The sequence below is a fragment of the Larimichthys crocea genome, chromosome XXIII (genome assembly GCF_000972845.2).
Source record: "Larimichthys crocea isolate SSNF chromosome XXIII, L_crocea_2.0, whole genome shotgun sequence".
Classification (NCBI taxonomy): domain Eukaryota; kingdom Metazoa; phylum Chordata; class Actinopteri; family Sciaenidae; genus Larimichthys; species Larimichthys crocea.
In genome coordinates this window covers 14109784-14135808 of record NC_040033.1, presented here as the reverse complement: position 1 = coordinate 14135808, position 26025 = coordinate 14109784, and the positions used below count along the sequence as shown (strand labels likewise).

Here is a 26025-nt window from a genome sequence, read left to right as displayed (position 1 = left end):
TAACAAATGAATTAAACACACCGGAAGTCATTCTTTTCTTTCTTTTACAAACAGTCATCTTGCACAAACACGCACAGTGTGAAATTCTATCTTGTAACTCTTCGTGTCTTTGCCCTTCTCTGACTCTCACTGAAGTGAATTGGTGTCATGCATGACTCTACCCTGTTGTCTGTTTACTCTTGTACTTAGCATTGAACTTCACATTTCAACCGCTTTCATGCCATTGCAGACATATTTTGAAGTCTGTCTTCATTTGCCTCACAGAACACCCTGCTTGAGCTGCAATTCTTCGCCACTTGAAACTGTTGCGTAATTATTTAGCCTTTTCCCAGAATTTGTGCACAGCGATAGAACACTTATATTAAAACTCCAAGTGCACCTACCTGATTTTGATGCAGGTTGTTGTGGTTCCTTGAGATTCCAGACTCCGGATTATTTTGGATGAAAACTGAAGGCAAGAAAATGATGAGAAAGTAACACCCCACCCATCACGGACATCTGTAGTCCAAGTGCTGTTGGACGCAGCCTCTAAATGCTTTGGACTGAAGATGTGATGGGCAGCTACAAGATGAGTCTGTGTGAATGTGTCAAAACACCTTCTACAGGCCAGTGCTGCAAATACCAACCATGTTAAAAAATTAGCATAGAAAAAACAAACCCTTGTTATCTTCTCTGTGCTGTTACCGTTAGGAAGAAGAAGGCATTGGATCTATTGCAGTGCCAAATTGCATTCCCTTCAAAGGTTGACCTTCTTTACTAATTGGTGGCTAAATGATTTGAAAGCAAGTAAATTGCAGTTGGTGACCACCAGAGGTTCATCAGGAGCAGTGGTGCATACACAAATTGCATCAATAGACACAATCCTCAACTGCTGGACTCCAAAAAAGTGAGTGTGCCAGAGTCATACCAAATCGCCCTCCTCATTATGGCCTCTGTGTTGTCAGATTCATCAAAGTACTTCCCTATTCTCTGTGATTTAAGAGTCTGTTCAGGTCTGGGGAAATGAAACAAGCTATACGTTTCTTTTTTTTTTGGTGTCCAGAGAAACCTTTCCTCAACAATTTACTCTATCTCCCTGACGGTTCTGAAGTTTAAATTTAGACTAGCTTTATTGGCTTCCTGGCTCTCAATATGAGGTAGATAGGATGAAGTCAAGGCTTCCGGGCCTGTCAGTAAAAGTCTGGTCGATGCAGAGTCTTTGGGTGTCAATAGGAGATGCTATCCTTACTCATGGGTTCACCTTGAGGCGGTGGACCATGGCATGACCCTGCTGCAGCTGCTTCTGCTGTCTGCTCTGAAATGGATGTTGAGCTAAGAAATTCTGAGGAAAGTGTTTAAAATGTGGCTAATTTATGCAAACACTTTTTAGTTAGAGTTAATTATTTTTGAAAACTGGAGACAAGTATCATTTTTGGCTGATGTCTTAAGGTGCTGATTCATATTCGATACATTGATTCTGTTTACCATATGCAAATAGAGGCTTAAGTCTTAGAAGCACCACCGAGCAGCATTTTACTGCTTCTGCAAGCAGGCGATGTTAGCAACAAACCAACATGGTCAAATAATACTGCCATCCTTTTTGCTGGAAAATTCTTCAGCATAGTTTCTGTTCTTTAAAGGGATGAATCACTGTGTGGAGGTCCAAATCTCCATATCCTCACTACTGTCATAGTACTCGCCAAAGCCACTTTAATTTAACTCAGAGCTCATAACCTTATTTTAAAAAAAACGCTTGAGGACAGAGCTCCATCAGAGTCATTACAGTAATTCCTTTGGGGAAACAGGATGCTTTCACCAGAATTGCTTTTTTGCCGCTGCTACTACTCTGTTGAATTTGCACCATGGGAGGCACAGGGAGTGACAATTTACCCCCAATACAGGACCTTACCTAGTGCTGACAAAAGCTTTACACAAACCTACTGCGGGATGAGAAGTTGTATGACCCAGAGGTTAAGTCAGCAATTGTTAACTTGCTGCGACTTATAACACTATCCAAAATCAATATTTCTCTTTTGATTTTTTTTTTCATTCACACATCTTTGTAGACACATTAACTGTGTAATTTGTCATCTTTGGCTTTGCTCATCACCAGGTTCTCACCCCGCAGCTAACTAATTCACATGGAGTCACACAGATGAAGGCTGTTTAATAAAACATCGCCACTTGAGGCCTAACAGGCCTCACTCTCCCCTTACAAGTCATACTCTCATTTATTCATGAATTCATGCAATCATCTCCCCATTTCCCCAAACCACCCTGCACCTAGGAAACTGTCCGTCAAGCGTCTTCGGGGAACTCGTCGGAGGGAGTAGAGAAAGAGATAAAGACAAGAAAGAGAGAGAGAAGAAGAGGAACACAGACACAGTCACACACACACACACACACACACACACACACACACACAAAGGCTCTAGTATGATGTCATTGTCTATTGGTCACCTGATGTTATACCCATAAGGACACTGGGCTTAGCGAAGCATTACGGATCTATGTTTCTAGAGCAGATGTGTGTGTGTGTGTCAGCCTTGAATTTGGCCAATGTTAGACAGTGGCAGACACAATGTCCTTGCCCCAGAAAACACTAAGGACTCTACTCCTTTGTGTTTCTTCCTCCTTCTGCTCAATCTTTGTCTCTATCTCTGTCTGCAAAAAAAATAACATAACCCCACCCTCTAACATCCTTATCCTTGTTGTGTGTGTTTTTATATGTGTGTGTGTGTGTTTGTGTGTGCAGATTCACTGGCTAGAGAAGCCAAAGAAAGTCAGACATTGGCTTTTTTTTTTTTTTTTGTGAGCCAGCAGACAGGTTGTCGTCGGGCTCATCAGAGACAGCACTGTTTTAACGTGATTGCAATCAAACACTGAAAACACTTACCACTTGAGAAATAGACCAACACAGGACGGAAGAGAGAAACAGAAATGGAGAGAGAAAGAAATGTTTGAAAGCACTGTGAAGTGTTTTGACCAATGTGTGTATCTTCACCCTTGTTGAGTGGGAAATGGCGTGCATCTGTGTGTATGTGTGTGTGTGTGGCGGGGACGTTTGAGCTTTTACCTTGGTTTGAAAAGAGCCCATGAGAGGAGAGCGATTAAGTGGAAAGAGATAGACTCGAGATGTGAAACAAGAGGCTGATTAGTGAAAGGGACGGCAAATGCTGCTACGCTCCCACACGAACACACACAAACACACACAAACACACAAATACTCACACATTCAGCCTAAGTGTAAGCACTTGATTGCTGCCAAACAACATACAAGGTCATCGCCTTATTATCACCCTCCTCTTCTTGTCTTCTCAAGCTCTCTCTTACAGACACACACACACACACACACAGTCCTCTTTCACTCTCTATCTTGCCTTCTTTTTCTCAACTTTTCTCACATTTTTTTTATCTCTTTGTCTTCACTTGCACTTGTTTTTTTCTGTTATATTTGGATCTTCTCTCTCAGACTCCCCAATTAATTGTCTTTCCTGTTGGCTTACTATTGTTGTAATGGGATTTTGTTACTTGTGTAGTTTGCACATAAGATTTACCTATGACTTTTTAAATTAACAACCTTAATTAGGAATGACACTTTCTGCTTCTTTGTCCCTTTTTGGTGTAGTCTGTCAAATCCCATCATTTATTGTAATCTTTTCTGCTATTCTTTAATGTTAGTCTCTCTTTCTCATGATTGCCCTCCCATTCATTTGTCTTTTTTTGTCAGACTGTCATCATGACTGGCACTAGCACAGTATATTTGTAAGGCATCAAAACTGGTGTTGTAGTGTAGTGTTTAAATCATATCCATTATTAGTGACAGAAATTCAGTGTCTTGCTCAGCTTTAGTATTGCTGTCATTTCGGATGCCAGACAGTATCTGTAATCACTACTATGCACCTCCCTATGCACCTATGTGTCATTTACATTTCACATTTAACAAGACCTGAGCAAAAGATGAATTGTGCATATTGTAGTTTGGAATGAAGAGGACATATTTTATCAGCCTGACAGCCTCTATGAACACGGTCCATCGTGTATGGAGTAAGTGAGTTGTGCCCCCTGTTTTATTTGTGTGGTAACTGTGCAAATGAATGACATCTGTCATCTGGGACCTGTGGCATCTGGAGCCTGACACTGAAATATATGAGAGATGGTGACCTTCAACACCGCAGCTTTTTATAGTTTGTCATATGAAAAACGTGTTGCATGTCTCCTCTGTTGTCTCAATCTGTTCCTGTCTCCCTAAACCATCACTCAGCTCCTCCAGTTCTTTTCCCCTCTCATTAGTTTTGTATTTCTGTTTTTTTATCTCTGTCACCCTCTGTTTCACACATTTTTTTCTCATTGTTTCTTACTATATCTGTTTTTTTTTTATCTCCTCCTTTCTTGATAGGGGTTACCAGCGCAAGCAGCAGGCACTAATTAACATATTTGGAATGTGAGAATGCTGATGGAGCCTTTGTGTGTGTATGTGTATGTGTGCAAATGTATGGTTCGCATGTGCATGAGTGTGTCACAGCTGACCAACAGGGCTAGCGTTGTCACCGGTCTGCAAAGAAGCATCTGGTATTCCATCTGACAAGAACGAGGAGTGTGTTTGTGTGTGTGTGTGTGTGTGTGTGTCCGCACACATACTGTATGTGATTAGGTGATACAGGAGCATGCATGTGACTCTGTGTGTGTACACTATGTGTGTCATTGCAGGTGATTCCGAATATCCTTGCTTACATACAAATTTGGAAGTTTTTCTGCGAGCTTGTGGATGTGTGTATATTGTTATGCACATTGACTGTATATCTCTGCATATGCTTAGAGTGTATTTGTGTATATAGGTGTGTGTTCTCCACCACACACTAGTTGGGCAGTTGGCGTTCTGCCTGGACCAACAAACTAATTAATTTCTTCAGATATCACAAGTATCAGGTAGATTGTAGAGTTGGATTTCAGAATAAAAGAGTGGGTGGCATTCACAAAAGTGATTTTTGTTTTTAAATTAGTCATTTTCTTGCTGCATTGCCAGCCCTGAACTAACTCCACACTTCATATGTGATGTTCCAGTTGAGTAGAAAGGTCTGGCTAAGAGCAGTATCATTATGCAGCAGGTTAAAAACAAATAAATCAGAAGGACACGCTTCAACTGCATTGACCTCACAAAATGCAATCAAATGTATTTCTCATGACATCTTTGAGACGTTAATGGAGCCATTTGCTTTAAAATTCTATAAAAACATATGCGTGTGAATAATATGTGGAAAAATTACAGAGGGAATGAATAGGTGGGGAAAAACATGGAAAGGAGTGCTGTCACTTAGCTGCACTCCGAGAACACATATTTGACAGGAGCATTAATAGACAGAGAAAGAAGAAAACTATGAATCATGCTGTGCACTGTAGGAAACCCTATGAAGAGACTGCATCTACTTTGTACTGTTATTCATTTAAATTTATTCAAAGGGGACCTATTATGCTTTCACTTATTTTTTGTCATATATATAATGGTAGAGTGTCGAAACGAGGCCAAGGTGTCAAATAATGAGTTAAGTAATCCCTGTGAGCAAAAGATCCCAGGCTTCAGACTGCTCTGAATGCAACATTTTTTATTTTTTTTCTACTATATGCATCAAGCTTACGTAAGATCGTTGTGGATTTCTTTATATGGTCATCTGCTCAAGGCACAGCACAGCTGAAGGCCCATTCCCCTGCTGAGTTATTTGACCGTGACCACTTGGCCAGCCACGTCAAGCAGCACAAAGCAGAATGAGCTGGCCGGAAGGGTGACACAGAAAGAGCATAGAGAATCCACACAATTTTTCCAAATGACCCCCTTGTGTAGACTTTTTAACTACGTGGCCTACTTACCTGTAGTAGAAGCATTTAACCAAGGAAAAATGACTGAAACCTGAGCGAGTTACAGGCCACAGTTAGTAGTTACAGGCTACATTTTGGAAAATGCGTTTGTGTATGCAGGGGAAAGTCTATAGCCTCAAAGTTCCTCTATGCTATTGGTTGCAGCTCAAAGTTCCACGTGACATTCACCTTTCCTGCTCAGCTTTAGGACTCTTACTTCAGGGCTAACCTTTACTTTACCAGTTGTTGGGAAATATCGAACAAGACTCTTCTTGGTCTTGAGAAACTGCAGCATTTAGTCTTGAGCTGAGCAGAAGAAAGGGAAGAGAAGGTGGCCTTAAAAAGGCAGGAGCTGAAACACGAGGATGAACTGAGGATTGTTAAATGTGAATTATGTAAAGCTACTCATGTGGAGTCCCAGAATGAAATAATATAATACAGAGCTTAAAATGAGCATGAAATAAATAATGATCATTTGAATTGTATGTGTCCTTTTATATAGTTTTAAAATTAAGCAGCATTTAAGTTCAGCTGAATCATTATCATTGCAGCCAGGACATTTAAAAGGTTCCACAGTATTTAAGTCTGAGTCTTGTTGTGAGTTATACATGTTACATCACATATAAATGCTTTGCAAGAATACGAAAAGATTAGATTTATACTTTATGAGCACTATTTGGAAAACCTTTTTCTTTTGTTGGCAAATGGAAAATCAACAATCTTGATTACATTTACTAAATATCAGCATTTTTCATTATCGCAGGTAGCAGACACACAATTTTCAATTGATTACATCATTGCTCTCCGTTCTCTTTGAAACAAAGTCTTTGTTGTTATGTACAAAATAACGCAAATGTCTTCCTGTGTGCATGCGTGTGCAGGTGTGCTATGGAACCTGTCGTCATGTGATGCTCTGAAGATGCCAATCATCCAGGACGCTCTGGCCGTTCTGACCAATAGTGTCATCATACCCCACTCTAACTGGGACTCCTCCCCCAATCACCATGACGACCGCAAGCTACACCTTCATACCTCCCAGGTGCTGCGCAATGCTACCGGCTGCCTCAGGTAAAAGCAGCACACGCACATACACACATACACACATATACAATCTCTCTCTCTCTCTCTCTCTCTCTCTCTGTCTCTCTCTCATCTCACTATCAACAGCCTCCCATATACACATACTGTATGTGTATGTGTACACTTTTTTTTTTCTTACATAGAATAGTACTATAGATGATTTATCATATGTTCATTAAGCTCCACAGCGTAAGTAAGCTGTGTGTGTACGTGTGCGCAAGCAAGATTCATATAATAATACCTTCTGAGATTTACTGTAATGAGACAATTTTATTGTGAGACTGGATCTTGTCTCGTATGAATCTTCACTGCTGTGCAATTATAGATGCATATATTCACAAAGTATAAACAACAGTCTATGCCCAGTTGTTTGCCTCTCTCTCCCCTTCACCTCTCTCTCTCTCTCTCACACACACTTGTGCTTGTGCTAACTTGTGCTGGTAACCATAGCAACAACTCCTTGAATTCCTCCAGAAGTCCTTTGTGTGTCAAGACTTTTTTTTGTGCTAATAAAATATGTTCCTTGGTGGAAAAAAAAAAAAAACGTACAGCTTTGTAGATCATGGTGTTTATTTTTGACGGACGTCAGAGAGGTTCCGTCGTCACTTTTGTGCGCTTAAATTAGATTTCTTGTATAAAAGTTGCGGTTATGTAACACAAATAAAGTGCTTAATTTCACTGTAGCTTGAGCTAACACCTATGTGAAAAAAAAACCTTTGTGTGTGCGTGTGTGTGTGTCAGTCAAATCAGCATGTTTCACAGTGTGACAAAGCATCCCCTCTGCATGAAGTCATGAGTCAGAGAGAGTCCATGCTAATTCTAGACATGCTCCCACAACCTAGATTAAACATAAATGATTGAATATTAACATTAGATGTATTTTTCAATGTAAAGTGTAAATTATGCATTGCAGTTTTGATGCAATAAATGTTTACCATTACCGTTGATTTTTTTCTTAGCTTTTATTCAGTCTAATCAAGTGACTGATGTCATTCATATGCTGACTTAAAGAACATTGATTTAAATCATTTTCTTGGCTTTTTCATGTGGGCTTTCCTCAATTTTTATTTTTACATTTACTGTACAGTGTTGACCTTAAAGCCAAATCAGCTTTATGGTAGGACAAGCAACATTTTAGTCATCTTAATTCCTAAGAACTATCATAGAAAAAGCAGTTGTTTACATTTAACAATTTGTAACGTAGTTTGACTTTGGTCAGATCTTGAAAATTATAGAAGAAGCTACAATTTAACCTTTGTACATAGCAAGTTGTGATTAATTAGGTTTATTTGACTTATATGTTGTTACCGCAGAAAATTAGCTCTGGTCCTTAATCCCATAAACAACATTTGTTCATCTATTTACACACACTCTCACGCCAACTCCTCAGAGGACTGAGAAAAAAAAAAAAAACTCTGTGTCCACTTGGCTGTCTCTCTGTGAGCTGTATACTCAATCAACCACCAGCAGCCTCTGGATTAAACCTCACCCCACTCACTTTGCAGAGCTCCTGTCAAGCTGTTTCGAATGGTTATCTCCAGCTATTGAATGTCTCCCAAAAGCATTTCAAAGCCATTTTGAAGATGTTACAAACAGGTTTTTGTATGTATTCACAGAGTTTTGGTGTGTAAGGTAGTACACTGTGTGCATGTGCATGTGTGTATGCAATCAACATACCAAAGCAGAGGCTTCACTTGCTCTAGTTATTTTTCCATTTGTGCTCACTTTAAATATGAATACTAACTGCATAATCATGGGCTTCCAACACATCCAAAATGAATGATTGTTAATATTGACTTGCTGGACTTCGGACTGCTGGCTGAGACGTCAAATGTACATCTCCTGCCAGTAAGTGGAAGATACAGCTCCAACACAGATCTGGTAACAGCACCATCACTATGAATTTCTGTTCACGTTTACTGCACTCATGTTGTGCTCCACCTCAGATTTGTGAATTTGATCTAAATTTGCATTACAGCTTGCTTTTGTATTGCTTGGATACAGTTAGAGACAGCAAAGCATAAATACGTGTTTGGAAGATAAAGTCCAGTGTATTTTCCTGTCATGAACCTCTCTGGCTTTGGTTGTCAGCATTCTAATATAGAACAGCACAGGAGCTGCCACGGGGGCCTCTGGTACAGGACAAGATGATTATACACAATAACTTAATATCACAAACACCTGTACAAATCAAATTCACTCCACTAATAGCTTTGCATTTGCAATAAACATTACATTGGGGGAACTTATAATGTCATTTTTTTTATTTTTTTTTTCTGGGATGAGTCAGAGTCGGAGCAGTGTTAATTTAACAATGGTATTTTTATAGCCTGTTTTGCATTATTGCATTTGGGCTGATTATATTTTGTCCACCAGTGTGTCGATAGGGAAGACAACACGTTACCCTTTTTAGGGATCAGGAGGATGGTATATTACCACAGAAATCAAGACATCTTTGTGTAGAGACAACCATTATTAGATAAGTAAGAAGGTTTATAAATCTGGGTGCTTGCAAGGATGCAAAAGAAAACAGATTTTTATATAATCTGTCTTGGAACCTATTGATGAATAGAGAGTTTGTGTTGAGTTTTTCGAATGTTACTTTTTAGTTGTTTGGATATCACAAACTAAATTCACCTTCACTACATTCAAGTGGTGCAGACATCTCCAATAGCTCCCATTTTATATGTATTCCAGTGTCGGTACATGGAAAATATCTATTTTGTCTTTTAAGGGAAGGTGATTATTTAAAAGTAAAGTGTTTGATGTCATGCACCATTTGAAAACGGGAACAAGAACAGGTGTGGTGTTTCTCAAATTCTCCCAAATTAGGACATATTGCCTTAAACTTTTAGGACAAAGAAATCAGTTTCGGTGTTAACGTCTGCAGACCTTCGACTTTTATGTCAAGTTTATTATTTCCTCACTCAGTAAGGTGTATATAGGACTTAAGTGTGTGTGTGTGTGTGTGTGTGTGTGTGTGGTGATGTGTTTGTGTGCGGTGATGTGTGTGTGTGGTTACCTCTGAAGATGCAGGGGAAGACAAATGATGCTGTCAGTGCACTGCTCCACAATGTGAAGTTACAGATCGAATTGCAAGAGCTGGTAAAGGAGAAGGAGGACAGGAGAGCAGAGAAGAAGAAAGCCAAAAGTTGGAACAATTAGAACAGAGAGAATGGAGAAGTGGTTGAACAACGAGAAGGAGAGACTAACAAGGTCTCAAAGAAGGGTGCTGCTGAGACACAGAGAGTAATGAAGGTGTTTGTGCCACTCTCCAGGGTTGTTTTCTATCTCTCTATCTGTTCTGGGGGGTTAAAGTGACACAAGGCCACAATGTTCAGGCCCCAGCTCAATTTCAGACCTCTCACCTCTCTCTCATTATCCCTTTGCTGCTATTGAGTGTGTACATGCCTTTTTTGTGTGCGTGCGCGCGCGTGTGTGTGTGCGTGTGCGTGTGTGTGTGTGTGTGTGCGTGTGAGTGAACCAATCTCAAAAATCACAGCCGGCATGGGGGAGTTGCATATGATAATAGGAATGAGCTAGTGTCAGAGCATCAGGTGGTTTCAATTTTAGGTAATAGTGTGTGAATGTGTGTGGGTGTGTGTATTCTTTAATGTATGTTTGTGTGCTCATGTGGGCGCATATTAAATGTGAGCTAAACAGCTAATGATGCTGATGGACCCATATGTTTTCTAATCAGGTGGTGGCCATTAAAAGCCCCACCCTACTCACACATGTGCCTACACACACACACATGCAGCGTTATCAGGCCAGACACAAGGTCTCCTGTGGAGGTGTTTTCATATCCTCCATTCAGGGGCTGTTTACTTCCCTGCAGGTTGTTGGTTTACAGCCAAGCCAGAAACCTGCTGCCTACATACTGTTTGTGTGTGCATGTGTGTGTGTATTGGCGGACAGCAGTAAGATGAGTTATTAGATGAATCAAGAATAAGGCGTGTGTAGTCACGAATGAGTTTGTTTCTATATTTATTTCAATGATGTTAATTGGTTTGTATGCATGTGTGTGCCATCTGGTGATGACCCTCTGCTGCCATTTGCCCCCGCACATACACACACACACACACACACACATACACACACACACACACACACGTTCAGACACTACCACACACCAGCTGTTTGAGACAAAGTCATTTGTTCCTTGAGCGGCATTAGAGAGCCATCTGTCCGAGAGTCACTCATGTTCACATCTTTCGTGCACATGTTGCATGACTCTTCAAACAACTAAAACCGTAGAAACTGACCAACGTGTGATTTGCTCAGAGATTCTCAACTCATTTCCTGAGGTACACTGTTGCATCCTGGAAGGGAAATCAATGACAAATGAAAAATGTATAGCCTGTCTAGTATCTTTTAAACAGTGTAATTGGTGTAAACAAGTTCAACTTTGCTATGCTTTAATGACTTCCAATGCAGCTCCAGCAGATACCAGGGACCTTGTTAGTGAACTTTTTCTCTTCTCTTCTTATGTGTGGATGCTATTTTTCAGAAAATATAAATGTGTTGTCACCCTTAAGGATGTTTTTTACTGTAATTATATATACTTTGGTACTTTGTGTACTTTTTTTGCATTACCGTCGCACAAATGTTTACAGTGATACCCCTTTTGGTATTTGTGATTGCAATAGTAGACACTTGAGATTACAAACAATTCAGGAAATGCATAAAGAGCAGGTTAGCTGTATTTTCTATGAGAAGGGACTGCTGCTCATGCACAAACCGGAGGGATTGTTTTTGATATAATGGACCGAATCAGTCAATAAAAGCAGAGGCACATAACCTGAATATGAGTTCAGTAGAACAGCAGCCACAATAAGAAAGTTGTATTTATTCTGGGCAGCTCCAGTGTATAACTGTGAATGAATAAATACGAATTTATTTGACAGCAACAGTGAGAAGAAGGTAGAAAACAAGAGGGGAAGAAAGGTGGCAGATCCCCAGCCTGAGTTGAATCGGGGACGATGCAGTTCATCGTCTTAACCCCAAAGCTCCACTCAATGAAAGAGTTAGAATAATACTTGAATCTTTTACTGTACCTGACCTAAATGCTCAGCAGTCTAAAATGTTTTTTAAAAGTTCTTACATAACACATAACAGCTGCTGCGGATCTGAAAGGTGTGAACTTACAGGATGTTTTGTGTCGGTTTGTTCTTTCCCTTTTTATTATCTTCATTTGTTCCAAAAAAAAAAAAAAAACATCTTTGCGTCTTTCTGTACTTTTAATGACGCTGGCCCAGCAGCAATCCAATAAATGTTTTAATTTGTTTTTAATTTGTTTCCCTGAAAGAGGACTCATGCTACAACTGCCACACATCTCTCCATGTGTCCTCCCAAATGTTGTTTATCACGTTTCAGGAACACAGAAATGACTAAACATTATTGCTGTTAAACTTCATCATTACTTGGACTCGTATGCAATGTATTTTCCTAAAACATTCAGATGGAAATTGCTTTTTAACACAGGCACTAGTGGCATTTTTCTGTTACTTAAGTGCAGCTAAAGTAACAATGTTAAATTGCGAATGGGATGCTTAATCAAGTTCTGTGTCTTTTTGCTCAGTAGGTTATTATTTAACGATGCAGGCTAATGACTTAGACTGAATTAATGAGGAGTGACGTCAGATAGGATGAAGTGTAAGGCTGTAATGGACTAAAATAGTAGAGATTACCAGTTAAATTTAAAGCCATTTACAGACGCACACAAAGAGAAGTAGTGTCACATGACCTCTTTCAGCAAAGTGTTTTTAAAGTTCATGCACATACACACACACACTGCTTCCAAATGTCACCTTTCACACTTATTATGAAATATGCCATCTGACCTGTTCCCCCTCTCTCTTTATGTGATAACTATATGCACTGATTATGTTACCAAGATTCATGAATCCCTTATGTCAGATTGGGAGAGCTGACTCAAACAAACAAATGAGCGTTATCTGAATATTCCGCGATGCCACACATCAAGCTGTGAGAATGTCTGAGAACACATTACACCCAGGGAAAAAAAAAAAAGAAGTTATTTTCTGTATAAGAAATCCTGGCTTCGCTGTTAGTCGGTAACTAGCACAGAAGGAGAGGCGTGTTGCAGAAAGGCACGATATTTCATGCTTCATTACAGAACCGCTAGACTAACAAGCACATGTGCACGGGCAGCAAGCACACGCGCAGATGCAATCACAATCACACATTCACATTATGTCTTGTATGTACGCAAAAACACACACATATCGCAATGTTCATCTCCAGTCCATGGGGCAGCTGTGCACAGGCTTTTTCCAGGGTGGTGAGTCCAGATGGACACGAGCTATTAAACAGTGTGTAACAGGCAGCCAGAGTATTTATGGACATGACATAGCACAACATCAGGATCATTTTCATTTCTAGGTATTTAACGGATTGCACAGAAATTCCCGTGCAATGATTTGAATTCCTTTAAATGACTTTATTGGCTCATCGATAAATCACTGTGTAGAAAGACGGGGACCAGGAATGTATTGAGAGCACATGGACATCTGCTATTCTTTCTGTCTTTGAGCACAAAAGCACATAGAAATGCTCTCTGTTTCACACTTTCAAACACAGTGTCAAACATTGTGATCTCGTCTCGCTTATTGTTCTTTAGCAAGGCCATGGATGAAATCAGTCAACAAAACAAACCCATCCTACACGTAATTGCGTTTTTATAATATTCAGCCTGCATAAAACTTTTGTTTCTAGCATGTTTTGAATACAATTTCGGCAAAAAAAAAAAAATTGAGGCATGCAGTTGCAAGATTGTGCTTCAACAACACCTGGTCTGAAAGGATTAACATCAATTCTTCAGCTGTTGTGCCCAATCTTAGAGAACTAGTCTGTTATAACATTATAAAAATGAATTTGGAAGGCCTCAGCCACCCTACAGTGACTCTCAAAGAAGCAATATAAGCTTTAGTTAAGGTTCTGTTTGTGTGACTAAAAAGATTTGAAATAGAGAAAGCTTGCTAAGTGTCAGCTTCAAGTTTTTTCTCATTCAAAGTTCTTGTCAACTCTTTATATAACTGAAGGAATGGCATTTTCAGGCACTCATTCTGTTTTGACAGTGTGCGTCTGTGCAGGCAAACGTCCCTGTATTGCTTTCTTCAGTTCTCAGAGTTAAACATTTATGTTGCACAGCCACGTGCCTTCGCCTCCACCCATGATAAGGCATCAGATAAAGAACTTGATGGAAATCTCAGTAGAAGTCAGTTTACTCAAGGCTGAGCATTAAAGCAATAAATAATCCACCCCCTCTCACCCACCTACTTCCTGTCTTTGATGCTTAAACATTAGTCAAGGTGAAGTGTTTTTACCGTTGTTTTATATTGACTCGACAGAGAATTGTGTCTCTGCTAAGCGGGTTTTCCATCGTGTGCTTGTTTGCCCATTAGCATTCAAAGCGGTGAAAATGACATGACCTTCTCTTGGAGGCGGAGAGCCGTGAACGTGAAGTTTTAATTGAGTTCTTGTGTCTTCTCTCTCTCTCTCTTCTCTTTTTCTCATCAGTGCAATAAATGATTGACCTCATCTCATAGACTGTTGAAATAGCTGTGATCTCTTTATTATGCCAGTGTGATGAATGGACTTGTTCATTCGTACCATAGCATTGTCTCCTCATTCACACCTCTATTACAGCTTTTTTAAATTTTATTTCACCTTTTAAAGAAAGATGTTTAAACTCGTGTTACCAAACTTCTAGAGCCGGTTTGTTAATTGGTTTAATTTCTTGCTCTCTGCTTTGTCTGTACCCATATCTCTGTTTCATGACTCGACCACATAAAACACCTTTGTGGTTTGATAATAGTCAATGTCCAAGTCATATATCATCAGCCCCTGTGTAAATTATTAATAAAAACCAATTGGTAAAATGCTTAATTAGCTAACATGTAGACACAAAGTCAGACTGGGTCCTTCTATCATAAACTGATCCAATCTCAGTAAAAAGCAGCACAGGAATTATTACTAATGCAATTAAACTCATAATCAGCATTCTAATACAGCCACCAGAGGTTACTGTACTACTGTAGTAAACATCTACATAATTATCCACTTATCCAAGGGTACCTGTGCCTCCTCTGAGCAAAGTATCCCCCACTCTACAACTATCATTACACTAATAGTGACAATGTGACATCGTGTCATAGAACAGTACTTTACTCTCTCCCTCCATTATCACTATGAACTGTATTGACAACCATTGATTTTACTGATTGGGACTATGTTGTGAAATAGAATTGATTGGTTGTGACAATGAGATTTTAAGACTGTGTGTACACGTGTCTCTTGGGTTTTAACACAACACACAAACACATATTACACTGTGCTTGTTATGACTTATAACAGTTCTTTTTCTAAAAAGCTGTCCACAGCATCATACGGCACATTATTCCCACTTAAAAACATCTCTTTCTTTTTTTTGTATTTGTGCGACAGCTATTTATGAGCAGGAGGCAATTTATGGAGCTGTCTTTGGAAAATGAACTAACGCGATGTGTCATTTTGTCGTGTAAAATATATGCTGTATGTTAAAATGATTTCTACTCTTCTTTCTGGCATGGCTCCTTTCCAAGTGTTTAATCAGTTTAAACTCTGTTTACCTTCTGTGAATTTCTTGGGTCGTATTTCATTAGTAGTAACACTGATTTGCATTACTGTAAAGTGTATGCTTTACACGGGCCTGAAATTGTGTTTAATATTAACATTTATTTTACATATATACTAGAGTGAAAGTTTTAGTTATGAGACGGCTTTGTAATGGATTCAGTCTAGTTACACACCCCAGTTTAATATTTATTTTGTTGACACAGGCAAATGAGTCAGTGTCTGGTACTGAGTGTCTCTGTGTTACAGACAGTTCCATGTTGAAACCCAAACATATCCAACCCAACACCACCAACCTGTATCTCCAGTTCAATTCAACTTGTATTCATTATTTCTGTGCATCGTATTGATAAAGCTGCTAAGAATAATCGGAACAATATTGTCAAATTATCAAAGCAGCGTTGGTGTGAGTGTCGGCTGTGAAGTTCAGGCACCGACTGTCTGACTAAAGCAGCTTTTTTTCCCTCTCTCTCTCTCTCTCTCTCTCTCTCTCTCTCTTTTTTTGGACTCAAGTCAAATGCTTTAGATTGAAGCCAGCCTTCGGGGCATAGATTGGGATGTATCCAGAATTTTAATGTTCCCTTTTCACTTGTTTAGTTTAGGGAGAGCTGCCAGCTTCCCTAGTATCTGTCTCTCACTCTCCTTCTGTCTATGTCTATGTTTCCTCTCGTTACCAGCTTTATTTTTGCGTTAATCTGTCTTCCTTTCTTATATCTCTCTTATCTCTTCAACAACTGTCTTCATTTCTCCATTTGTTTTCCTCTTTCCAGTTGGCAAAAACAGAGACGTACTCTGACTACTGTCCTTTGTGTGTTGCAGGAATGTAAGCTCCGCAGGTGAGGAGGCGAGACGAAGGATGAGGGAGTGTGACGGCCTGACAGATGCTCTGCTCTACGTCATCCAGACCTCTCTGGGCAGCAGCGAGATCGACAGCAAGGTGTGTGTGTGTGACTGAATATCTTAGTTTGTGTGGAATGCGCTTGGCTGTGCCTGCATAAATTCATTTATCTCGGTCCATTGTGCTTCGCATTAAAATTACACTAGGCAAGATTATCATGCAGTAAATCAAACTAAATTGTGAAGTTGGACTGCAAGAGAGGAAAGTGTTTCATTTAAACTCCAGTAGACACAAACAAATTGATGAATTCTTCCCGTTGCTCAGGAGTTGAGAAATTAAAAAGAAAACAATGAATGAAGTGCCTTCCACAGCTACAGTGAAGAATATTTTCAGTTTTCAAGGGGAGTGCAGTCCATAAACAGCTTTAATTAAAGCTCTTAAATGTGTTGCAGTACTTCTTGCTGCCAATTTATCTCTGCCAGTAATCAAAGTTGAGTGGGTTTATGTTCATTTTGTGTTTTTCTGCATGAGGAAATGTTCATGTTGTGTGTTCATGGCACAGTATGTGGGGGCCAGTCAATACTATATAAACAGTGTTATGGATGGCTGACTTCTCAAGGTCTCCTTGTCTCCCAGCCTCTCTAAATGGCCATCCTTAATCACTGTTTAACCGCTCGCCCCTCTTCACCGCCTGACTACAGTCACCAGAGGAGTACCGCTGTCGCCACAGTAACAGGGGCTGAATGGCAGGTGAACCAGCAAGCGGTCACTGTTGAAACAGCGTTCATTTTCATTTTGTGCTCCTTCTGCCTTCTTTTATGTTGCACACCTGCATTGCGCACCGCCTCCACAATCTGTCTGCTCATTGGTCCATTTAGTCAATCGATAAAAAATATATATTTCATATCTAGCAGCTCCACTTTACCAATAATGCAGATTTTGTTTAAAATATCAGTCTTCTAAAACAAGAAAGCAGGAGTTATGAAGACACACAACCAGCTTTTCTACTAATATTATAACTGACCAGTTCAAGTACCCATATGCTTGTATAATCAGTTATAATCTCCATTAGTGCTCTCGTAAAAATTCCTGCGTTTTGCTCATCGAGACAGTCTCTCCTCTAAGACTTTCATGTTCACAAATTCAGACAGAAATGCATGATATCAGAGGAATATTCACTACATGCAATGTGACAATTATGTTTTATAGCTGTTTGTCCCATTAAACACAGTCTGTGAGGAAGTTTTAGATATTTAAATAGGTTTCACAGTGTGTACTGACACAGAGTCAATTAACTTAAATGATACAGTATTTTTTTTTAAAAAGGTGTAATTCTGCATACACAACCAGTATACGGCTGATATTTAATAGATTATATGATGTTGATATTTAACAGCTTACATTAAATGTGGTTGCCACCAGAGAGAGAATTTTATTGCCAGTACATTAATGTGTGTAGTGTAGCTTTCTCAAAGGAGTGCTAGGGACCAGCGGATTCTAAGAGCACAGTGCACATACAGACAAAACCTTTCAACAACAGAAATGGCTGTGGTCTTTTATTAGTTTGTTTTGTAGATCCTATTACAGTTTTAAGAGTGGAGTTGTTGTAGGGCTGCTGTTCTGTAACTGACCTCTGCCCGCCCTGTGGAGTCTATAAGCACCACGTAATCATTTTAAAACCAGAGTCAAGAGTCTTTTTATTCCCTAAACCACGCAGCCGGAAAAAACAGACCACTGACTAAATGTGAAATAACAGATCGAAAATATGAAATGTCAAAGTAAATTGTAAATAAAATGTAACTTCGCCTTCTTCATTCTATAATAGCATGTGAATAGCATTTTCAGACATGACTGCAGCTCGCTGGAGTGAGACATTGTTTTGTTTGTTGCATCTCTTGAGGCTGTTCAATTACACTCCTTGGTTGTTTTTTTGTGTAAACCAACGGTCAGACAGAGAGAGGATTGATGATTTGTCTTTATTAATTTCCACTCTGATGACTCCCCTTTTCTAAGTGATACGAAACACACACATGCACAAGGAAGTACACACACACTACAACAGCATACATTGGAAGGATGAGTTTGCCCACACTCACGCAGACCTTGGCTGGTGGGTTTGCCTCTAAACTTTGTGTTTAATGGGGTGTGATACAATATATCGGACTTGTCATTTTTCCTCATTTACCTGAGTTTCTTCTAATCTAATTTCAATGTCAGAGCTAACAATACAAAAGCATATCACCTATGAGATTATCATCTTTCCTTTGTTTCTCTCTCTGTCTCTCACTCTCTCCGTCTGTCTGGCTCGTGGGTGGGGGTGGAAGGGCGATAGAGTAAAAAGTGTGAGAGTGGGTGGTTTTTATTAGTAAGCTTTGACTTTGAGTTTGTGTTCTGTTTTCAAGTGATATGTTTCATTAGATGGCATCAAACATAAATCTCCCACCTCAACTTTCCAAACTTTATTTATTTATACGTCTCTTTCCCTCTTCCGTCTCCCCACCCGCTCTTTCTCAAACTACTTCATCTGTCCCAAACTCTCTTTATCTCCAGACGGTAGAGAACTGTGTTTGCATCTTGAGGAACCTCTCGTACCGCTTGGCTGCCGAGACATCCCACGGCCAGCAGGGGGGGTTGGAGGAGCTGGACGGCCTGCTTTGTGATGCCAACGGCCGTGACGGCGAGAGCTCTGGCTGCTGGGGGAAGAAGAAGAAGAAAAAGAAGGGGGCTGATCAGGTAAGGCCAGAGATAACAGGTGATGATGGATGGACACAGTGGAGGAAAAATATAGTGGTGGAAAGGGCTGTCTAACACGATCTATAATATCCCATAGGTGTTCAAATGGGTTGAGATCAGCTGACTGCAAAGGCAATAGTATATGATTCCCATTGTTTTCAGCAAAATATGAGGTAATCCCTTGTTCCCAGTATAAAAAAACATTATGTCTTCTTATTAATTCAGGTAGTTACTTCCCATTTGTCCCTCATCTGTTTATATACACAGAAGTAAATAGACACCTTTAATTTGAATTTGAATAAAGGTGTGTATTTACTTCTTGCATGTCTGTGTACACATGGGTGCAAAAAGTAGACAGATTTCAAGATGAAGCGGGAACACGCAGTGAGAGTGAGTGGCTCAGGCAGCCGTGCCTTCAACAGGGACATGTGTAGTAAATAATGGAAAACAGGGATGAAAATCACAGATCACAGAGTATTCTGCAAGCTGGGTTGAAAAGCGTCAGATTTATTTATAATGTATTGGCTCAAAAGCCAGTCTTTTGCTGTTTTTTTTTTTATCACATTTTATATATTTGAAACTTTTTAACCCAAACTTTCTTGTTAAAAGCTTCATCTTCCCTGCTGTATACTCTTTTATGCTTTTTCATGCTGGTAAGGTACAGTTGGACTTCTCTCGATGGACAAGGCTCCATGTTTTCATGAAGTCAAAAGCACACCTCACCAACCTCGAGAACTCTCAGACTAGGTTGTGAGTGTGTGTATGTTAGAATTGTCCATGGGCCCAACACCAAGACAGAAACATAGACTGTACTTGCATCTATACTAAAACCGAGATCCAGATCTTAATTTTTGCTTTATTGCTTTAATTATTGGCCATTGGCTCTCCTGGCTAAGGCAACACATTGGTTGTCTCTTTCACTCTTCCCAATGGACATTGTGCAACTACTTGAAACATTTGAAACAAGGACATGGAGCATTTGCACAGACGGAGAAATGGGGTATTAATGTAGTGGGGGAAAACAGGCAAAAGGGAGAGAGGAAGAGACGAGAGAGACTGAGTCAGGGTGAGAGACACAGGCAGTTAGACTGTAATGTAGTCTCCTTAATCATTTATTAGAGGTTCAGACAGCAAGGCCAAGGAGCAGCACAGGGGCCTGAACTGGACCTAAACACTCCTAATGGACTACTAGAACACACACACTAGCACAGGTTTTTTGCTCTGAGGAATATTCAGCTATCTCTATCTATCTGATTTGTTGTTGCCATAAAACTACAGAATACATAACATCCAAAGTTCTCAGCTGCGGTTGATGGCAATGTTGGTATCCAGGTGAACACAACTTGAGTACGAATGCATTTTTTACTTTACTGGAATTGTCAAACAGAAAAACTACCACTTAACAACTTGATCAATTTCCCGATAGCAGACATTGCAGAGTTTAAGCTGCAGCAAATTAGGCAGCTTTTGTGCTCCTACAATTCTTCATCACGCAGTTGCCGGTTTTAAAAAATATATATATTTGTTAAAAAGACAGTAAGATTTAAAGGCTGCATATGGAACTGTTTCTCACGCTAAGGCAAATGCATACTTTATAGTAGTAGTATAATCTTTAGAGAATTTAAGATACATGAATTAACATTATACATCAATATTTAGTATGCAGGATGTCTCTAGGCAACAGAAAGCTCTCTACTGTGAAAGAGTTGATGCCTCTTGTTGTAGTGCCTCCCTATAGTTCAAAATATAAGAAGCCTCTGATTTTATGATCAGAGAATCTATGTATAGATAAAAACATGCACACAGACACACCCGACAGCACCTCTCTCAAGGCGCACACTAGCCTAGTTTACCTTGAGACAAGGGGAGGAGGGGAAGCAGCAGAGTGAAACCGAGAAGGTCGATAGGGAGAGGGAAAAGCTGAGAACTTGAGAGAGAGAAGGATGGAAATAGAATAAGAAAATAAGGAGAGGGGGAGGCAAGTAGGAAAGAAGGAAAGAGAGAAAAGAATCAACAGGAGGGAAAAGGGGGACAAGCAGAGAGAAAAAAGAAGGAAAAAATAGAAATAAAACAGGAGAGAGAGACACAGAGATAGTTGTGGGTTCATGTCTATGTAAAAGAGGTATGGGCATGTCACTCAACAAAGAGGTTCAAACATCAGGGGACTCCATTGTAGTGGAGGAAAGGAGGCGGTTGGAGGTAAATGGAAAGACAGCTGTGGTGCTTAAGGTTTATTTGTCAAGGCAAATGTAGGATTCAAACCTCTAATAGTCTCTCTCTTTTCACATACGTCTCTTTTCTCTTTATCTTTTGCCCTTTCCCATCTCTCTCCTCCATCACTGTTCTCTCTTTGACATAATAACAGGTTGACAGGGAGCAATTTACGCAGCGTGTCTTTCACTTTTTAATATTTCAGGGTGTTCTGGGGGAGATGGAGTTTGCTTTCAGACATGCATGCAGTCATTCTGATGCATGCCCATGAAAATTTACAACATACTTATCCACAGATATCATGAATACTGCAGGTATGGCATCAAATGAATTTCTAAAAGCAAAGGGGAAGAGTAGGGAAAGAGAATTAAAGCAGGTCTCTGCTTCTTAAAAAAAATGTAATGTGTTTTGTGTAACACGCACTGAAAATCTTTTTTTTTGAGCTCACCTAATTGGTTTAACGTCTCACCTGGCTTCAGGTATCACAGTCTGGTGTGAATGCAAAGAATGTCATTACTGGAAACGAGTCCAGTGTTCCCTCAGGTATTAATACATGTTAATAAAAAGATGTCTCCCATCCTGTCTCCTCTTTCACAGTGGGATGGTGTGGGCCCCTTTCCAGACACGGCAGAGCCCCCCAAAGGGGTTCAAATGCTGTGGCACCCAACAATCGTCAAGCCCTACCTCACGCTGCTGTCTGAATGCTCCAATCCCGATACCCTGGAGGGAGCAGCCGGGGCTCTGCAGAACCTGGCTGCAGGCAGCTGGAAGGTAATTGATAGGTTTAAAACGTTTCCTTTTTTTGCCTTCTTATTTCTTCACTTGAAGCATCTTTGTCACACATAAATATGGTAGGAGCCAAGAAGGAGGAACAAAGTAATGATGTGGTTTATCGTATATTATGTATATATATGATTGTAATGTTGGTGATGTGGAATTGAAGCTCACGCTGCTCTTGCAGTCAAAACTTTGACCTCGAGAAATGATTTTGATTGCACAACTTTTCTGTCTATTCAAATGATCTTGTCATTTTCGGATTTTTTCAAAACACTAGTTTGTGACCAACAGTCCCAGAAACCCAGAAGGTCATTCTACAACAAATGCCAAGCAAGTCCTATGAAAATATAAAACTACATAGGTATGAAGGAAGAAAGTTAAGAATTGCCTATTAAATAAAGTAATGTGCCAGTAATTCAGTCTAAGGGTGAACAATGCAAGCTTACCAACCATATCATACATGGAGCAATGGTGAGTAAGGATATTAAGATTTGTATTGAACCTCGTACATATTAGAAACATAAAAACAGCAGCTTTTTGCATCAAAAGACTTATTTTTTGAAAAAATAATGACAGATTCTTACCGACGGATGGTAAATAGGTAAGAGGGTGGCCTTGTTGAGTAATCCAGGCAAATATCTATTGAAATGATAACAGTATCAACAAGGACACTAAGGTAGGTTGCTTGTGCTCCAACAAACTTTTTTCTAAGCCCAATCATCTGAAAGTTTAAGTTTGGCTCTTTATTAAAGAACTTTATTCAAATTCAAAGGCTGATTTAGTTGTAGTAACACGACAGTGCAGAAAAAAAACAAACCACTCAAGGACACAATCACTTGTTAATAATGTTCTATTTGCTTGCCACACCATCCTGCTGACTTTTAAATATTTTGAGCACAATCCCATTTTACAACGATTTTATGTGTTCTGTAGTATATGATATTTTTCAGTAGCAATGCAATAACTGTAATAATGTAAAAGCTCCAGGCCTGAACACCTTAGGGAGTAGGGCCAACTGACTGATGGAAACAGCTAGATGGTAATAATGTATGAGTCATGCAGTCATATTGGAGTATGTAGGTGAGGTGACACTTTAGTCTGGAGGTTGGAGTATATGTGGGTGAAAGGCAGAAAGTGTATGGGCATAACCTTGGGATGACCTTGGGATGATAAAACAGCATCAGACAGAGTGTTGGTTGTAAGTCTTGGAATGTTGATGGAAATCTTTATGTGGTCAAAAACTCTCAGTTAAAATGTTACATTACTCTTGCTGTATGTGTAAATCAAGAGGGAGTTACAGGGAAGTACATTGGTTGAAAGGGATGTCTCTGTGGTCCTGTAAATGTATGTGTGTGTGTGTGTGTGTGTGTGTGTCTGATTTTGGTTTTGTGAGTATTTCCATTGATGTAGAATGGACAGAGAAACAGTGCAAGGGGGAGATGGAAGAGGAGGCTGTAAAAAGGCAAGGAAGGAAATATTGGGGGCAGGTGGTCTTCAGGAAATCACATTTTCTATTTTGGATCCCTAGTGTGTGTGTGTGTGTGTGTGTGTGTGTGTGTGTGTGTGTGCGCGCACGCTTTGTTGTGTCTCCTCTAAGCAAGCTCCCTCTCTTGATGCTAGTGCCTCTAACAGTTTCTTCTGGCATGGTCTATGCTCTGTTCACTGAGCTCTTGGTTAAAACGAGGGATCCAAATAGAAAATGTGATTTCCTGAAACCACCTGCCCCCAATATTTCCTTCCTTGCCTTACAGCCTCCTCTCCATCTCCCCCCTTGCACTGTTTCTCTGCCTTCTACATCAATGGAAATACCACAAACCAAATCAAGACACACACACACACACACACACACACATACATTTACAGGCCACAGAGACATCCCTTTCAACCAATGTACTCCCTGTAACCCTCTTGAGTTACACATACAGCAAGAGTAATGTAACACTTAACTGAGAGTTTTTGACCACATAAAGATTCCATCACATTCCAAGACTTACAACCAACACTCGTCTGATGCTGTTTTATCCCAAGGTCATCCCAAGGTTATGCCCATACACTTTCTGCTTTCACCCACATATACTCCAACCTCCAGACTAAAGTGTCACTCACCTACATACTCCAATATGACTGCATGACTCATACATTATTACCATCTAGCTGTTTCCATCAGTCAGTTGGCCCTACTCCCTAAGGTGTTCAGGCCGGGAGCTTTTACATTATTACAGTTATTGCATGCTACTGAAAAATATCATATACTACAGAACACAAAAATCGTTGTAAAATGGGATTGTGCTCAAAATATTAAAAGTCAGCAGGATGTGTGGGCAAGCAAATAGAACATTATTAACAAGTGATTGTGTCCTTGAGTGGTTTGTTTTTTTTCTGCACGTCGTGTTCTACAACAAATCAGCCTTTGAATTTGAATAAAGTTCTTTAATAAAGAGCCAAACTTAAACTTTCAGATGATTGGGCTTAGAAAAAAAGTTTGTTGGAGCACAAGCAACCTACCTTAGTGTCCTTGTTGATACTGTTATCATTTCATAAAATTTTCCTGGATTACTCAACAAGCCACCCTCTTACTATTTACCATCCGTTGGTAAGAATCTGTCATATTTTTCAAAAAATAAGTCTTTTGCTGCAAAAAGCTGCTGTTTTTATGTCTCTAAGAGTACGAGGTTCAATACAAATCTTAATATCCTACTCACCATGCTCCATGTATGATATGGTTGGTAAGCTTGCATTGTTCACCCTTAGACTGAATTACTGGCACATTACTTTATTTAATAGGCAATTCTTAACTTTCTTCCTTCATACCTATGCATTTTATATTTCATAGGACTTGCTGGCATTGTTGTAGAATGACCTTCTGTTTCTGGGACTGTTGGTCACAAACTAGTGTTTTGAAAAAAATCCGAAAATGACAAGACTTTGAATAGACAAAAGTTGTGCAATCAAAATCATTTCTCGAGGTCAAAGTTTTGACTGCAGAGCAGCTGAGCTTCAATTCCACATCACCAAATTACAATCATATATATACATAATATACGATAAACCACATCATTACTTTGTTCCTCCTCTTGGATCCTACCATATTTATGTGTGACAAAGATGCTTCAAGTGAAGAAATAAGAAGGCAAAAAAAGGAAAGTTTTAAACCTATCAATTACCTTCCAGCTGCCTGCAGCCAGGTTCTGCAGAGCCCCGGCTGCCTCCTCCAGGGTATCGGGATTGGAGCATTCAGACAGCAGCGTGAGGTAGGGCTTGACGATTGTTGGGTGCCACAGCATTTGAACCCTTTGGGGGCTCTGCCGTGTCTGGAAAGGGGCCCACACCATCCCACTGTAAAGAGGAGACAGGATGGGAGACATCTTTTATTAACATGTATTAATACCTGAGGGAACACTGGACTCGTTTCCAGTAATGACATTCTTTGCATTCACACCAGACTGTGATACCTGAAGCCAGGTGAGACGTTAAACCAATTAGGTGAGCTCAAAAAAAAAAGATTTTCAGTGCGTGTTAGGTTACACAAAACACATTTAATTTTTTAAAGAAGCAGAGACCTGCTTTAATTCCCCTTTCCTTACTCTCCCCTTTGCTTTTAGAAATTCATTCGATGCATACCTGCAGTATTCATGATACTGTGGATAAGTAGTTTGTAAATTTTTCATGGGCATGCATCAGAAGTGACTGCATGCATGTCTGAAAGCAAACTCCATCTCCCCCAGAACACCTGAAATATTAAAAAGTAAAGACACGCTGGCGTAAATTGCTCCCTGTCAACCTGTTTATTATGTCAAGAGAGAGAACAGTGATGGAGGAGAGAGAGGGAAGGGCAAAAGATAAAGAGAAAGAAGACGTATGTGAAAAGAGAGAGACTATTAGAGGTTTGAATCCACATTTGCCTTGACAAATAACCC

At 39.8% G+C, this 26025-nt stretch overlaps 1 protein-coding gene across 2 annotated transcripts in view; it reads left to right on the top strand.

The window, feature by feature from the left end:
• The window catches only part of ctnnd2a (catenin (cadherin-associated protein), delta 2a), a 249046-nt gene that overhangs the window by 189503 nt on the left and 33518 nt on the right, over window positions 1-26025 (top strand). For both annotated transcript variants that reach the window (XM_027274434.1, XM_027274435.1), the window contains exons 15-18: window positions 6714-6900; window positions 16369-16486; window positions 18938-19120; window positions 21929-22102. In XM_027274434.1, coding sequence (XP_027130235.1) covers window positions 6714-6900; window positions 16369-16486; window positions 18938-19120; window positions 21929-22102 — 662 coding nt within the window. The remainder of the gene's footprint in view (window positions 1-6713; window positions 6901-16368; window positions 16487-18937; window positions 19121-21928; window positions 22103-26025) is intronic.